Source organism: Chaetura pelagica, unplaced genomic scaffold (assembly GCF_000747805.2).
Source record: "Chaetura pelagica isolate M959 unplaced genomic scaffold, ChaPel_1.0 scaffold252, whole genome shotgun sequence".
In the NCBI taxonomy this organism is placed as follows: domain Eukaryota; kingdom Metazoa; phylum Chordata; class Aves; order Apodiformes; family Apodidae; genus Chaetura; species Chaetura pelagica.
In genome coordinates this window covers 409,505-412,796 of record NW_009952359.1, presented here as the reverse complement: position 1 = coordinate 412,796, position 3,292 = coordinate 409,505, and the positions used below count along the sequence as shown (strand labels likewise).

At 60.4% G+C, this 3,292-nt stretch overlaps 1 protein-coding gene across 1 annotated transcript in view; it reads left to right on the top strand.

Moving 5' to 3' along the window:
• The window catches only part of ENTPD2 (ectonucleoside triphosphate diphosphohydrolase 2), an 11,744-nt gene that overhangs the window by 6,342 nt on the left and 2,110 nt on the right, over positions 1-3,292 (top strand). The window contains exons 2-5 of the mRNA XM_010007873.1: positions 723-840; positions 1,251-1,401; positions 2,403-2,562; positions 2,663-2,937. Coding sequence (XP_010006175.1) covers positions 723-840; positions 1,251-1,401; positions 2,403-2,562; positions 2,663-2,937 — 704 coding nt within the window. The remainder of the gene's footprint in view (positions 1-722; positions 841-1,250; positions 1,402-2,402; positions 2,563-2,662; positions 2,938-3,292) is intronic.

Here is a 3,292-nt window from a genome sequence, read left to right as displayed (position 1 = left end):
GAAAGCTTTCACCTCAGAGATGTTCAGCTGCTTCCCCCTCAACCCGGCCCCTCCCCAGCCCCAGCAAAGCAGCTCCAGTGGCATGGGGGTGCCCAGCACAGGCAGCCCTGAGCCCCTGGGGCAGGGAGGCTGAGGCAGAGGGATCTGGCCAGGGGGCTAAAGGCAGCCAGGGCAGCCCTGCCTTGGGAGCTGGGTAACCTTTTTTGGCAGGAGGGAGGGAGGAGCTGGAGAATGGCCGAGCCATACAAGGGCAGGAGGGAGAGATGCCTGGCTGCCCTTCTTTGGCAAGGCATCCCTGAGGGGCCGCTCACAGGTGTACCCCTACACTGGCCCCAGGGCCCCCCTGGAACAGCTGAGCACAGGTGTGATGGACTGGGGAGGTGGGAGCAAACAGGGCAAGAAGGGGCAGCCTCCTGCTCTCTGCTCTGGGAGACAAGGGGGTCACCGTGCCCAAACAGCTGGAATCCCCATGCTGTGCCAAGCAGTGTCCTGGGGTGGCCAGTACCCCCAGCTGGGAGCGTGCCCACTCCCAGCCCCATCCTGGGCAAGCAGATGTGGGCAAGAGCATGCCCATGCTGAGCTGCTCCCCTATGCCAGACGATGCTTCTGAAGCTTCTGGGCAGGGCAAGCCGGGTGGGTGAGCCCCAGTGCATTCCCTCGGGGTGGGCTCGGGCAGCCTGGGGTCTCCTGCCCCTGCTTAACCCCCTCTCTCCCCCCTGCAGTACGGCATCGTGCTGGACGCCGGGTCCTCCCACACAGCCATGTTCATCTACAAGTGGCCGGCAGACAAGGAGAATGACACCGGGGTGGTCAGCGAGCACAGCATGTGTGATGTGGAGGGTAAGGGCTGTCCCAGTCCATGAGACTGGGGGTGGTGGCAGTGTCTGTCATGCTCTGTTCCCAAAACCTCCCTGATCTCCTCTCTCTGAGGCTTGCAGACCTTCCCGCGTGTGGTTTCTCTTTTCCTGGCATGCTCTTCAGCTCCCTGCTCCGGTGAGGAGTGAGGGATGGTTTCCCACTCTCCATTTAAGTGTCCTTTCCCTGGCTGCCAGCTGATGGGGGAAACACAGTGTGAGCAGGGAGATGTGGTTGGACTCTGGGTGGCTTCAGGCCCACAGAAAACTGCAGCACCTGCCTTTTCACCAGACTGGGAGGGACGCAGCTGCCCACTCAGCATCTTGCCACCCCACATCCTCCCACCGAGCCTCTGCCCACCACCTGCAGGGAGCAATGCTCTTTCCTCTTCACAGGTCCTGGCATCTCCAGCTACAGCTCCAACCCTCCAGCTGCTGGTGCAAGCTTGAAGCACTGCCTGAACCAGGCCCTGAGAGATGTGCCCAAGGAGAAGCAGGTGGGCACCCCGCTCTACCTGGGTGCCACGGCTGGCATGCGCCTGCTCAAGTGAGTATTTGCTCCAGCCGTGCCAGCTGCCCGGCCTCAAATGCTGTCTGGGGGCCCTGCCATGCCACCCTGCCATCTCACCACCCATGGCAGGGGTGCAGATGGTGAAGCACAGCTGCATAGCACCTGCCTTTTCACCAGACTGGGAGGGACGCAGCTGCCCACTCAGCATCTTGCCACCCCACATCCTCCCACCGAGCCTCTGCCCACCACCTGCAGGGAGCAATGCTCTTTCCTCTTCACAGGTCCTGGCATCTCCAGCTACAGCTCCAACCCTCCAGCTGCTGGTGCAAGCTTGAAGCACTGCCTGAACCAGGCCCTGAGAGATGTGCCCAAGGAGAAGCAGGTGGGCACCCCGCTCTACCTGGGTGCCACGGCTGGCATGCGCCTGCTCAAGTGAGTATTTGCTCCAGCCGTGCCAGCTGCCCGGCCTCAAATGCTGTCTGGGGGCCCTGCCATGCCACCCTGCCATCTCACCACCCATGGCAGGGGTGCAGATGGTGAAGCACAGCTGCAAGATCTCCCCTTGGCCAGGAGAAGCTCCTAACCCTCCCAGCTTCCCAGCTCCATGTCTCTTTGTCCCTTGGAGAGGTGCTCCTGCCTTTCAGGGCAGGAAATGCTCCAGGGCACAGCCAGTAGAACAGGGGCTGGCATGGGGCCAGCATGGGGATTACCCAACCAGGCTTTTTGGCCAGCCAGGAGGAAAGTCCCCCTGTGCCCACTGCCAGCCTGACTGGATGCAGTGAGAAGAATTGCCTCCCAAAAATCACATAGAGAAGGGAGTTGTGCTCCCTCACCCAGACATGGGGTACAGCTGGAGGGAGGAGGAAGGAGCACATCTCCAACCCCTGCCACTCGCCTCCTTCTACAGCAGAGACAAGGAGAATTAGTTGGGTTTTCAGGGGACATCCCCACTGGTGGCGGCAAGGACTAGGTGCTCTGTGCGAGCAGCTGAGGCTCCACTTGGGCTCCCCAGCACAGCTCTGCCACTCTGCCCACAGCATCACCAACCAGCAGGCTTCCGATGCCGTCCTCAGTGCCGTGGCGGCCGTGCTGAGGTCGTACCCCTTCGATTTTCGGGGAGCAAAGATCCTGTCAGGGGAGGACGAAGGGGTCTTCGGCTGGGTCACTGCAAACTACCTCCTGGAGAACTTCATCAAGGTGGGCATTGGAGCACAGTGCCCATCAGGGACTGCTGCAGAGGCCAGGCTGTCCCACAGCTCATCACATCCTTATGTGCACTCTTGTTTTCCTTGTTCAGCGTGGGTGGCTCGGGGAATGGATCCAGCCCCAGAAGAAGACACTAGGGGCCATGGACTTTGGTGGTGCTTCCACACAGATCACCTTTGAAACCAAGGACACCATTGAAGACCCTAGAAATGAGGTGATGCTGAAGCTGTATGGCCAGGTGTACAAAGTGTACACCCACAGCTTCCTCTGCTATGGAAGGGACCAGGTCCTCAAGAGGCTGCTCTCAAAGCTCCTCCAGGTACCAGTGTGTGGTCAACAGGGATGCTGCCTTACATCACCCTGCTGCTGCCCCCTCACCCTGGCATTTGTTGACTGGTGTCCCCCAGTCCTGGCTCTACAACAGCCCCTCAGGGCTGGCTGCACACCTTCCCATCCTACTCCTGGGTTTTGCCCCCAGCCCTCTTCCATGGTCTCAGGGCTTCGTCCCACCTTCTCCATAAGGTGTTGCACCCCTCAGCCAGAACTAAGACATCCTGAGTGCTCTCAAGACCCTTGTGGCATCTGCCAGCTCTGTGTTCCACTGCCCAAACTCCTCCACATCTCCCTGGAAGGGAAATGGAAGCAGGCAGGCAGTGGTGTTGGGGCTGCCCAGGCTATGACATGGCTTGCATGTCCCATGTGTTTCTTCCCTGGCAGGCTG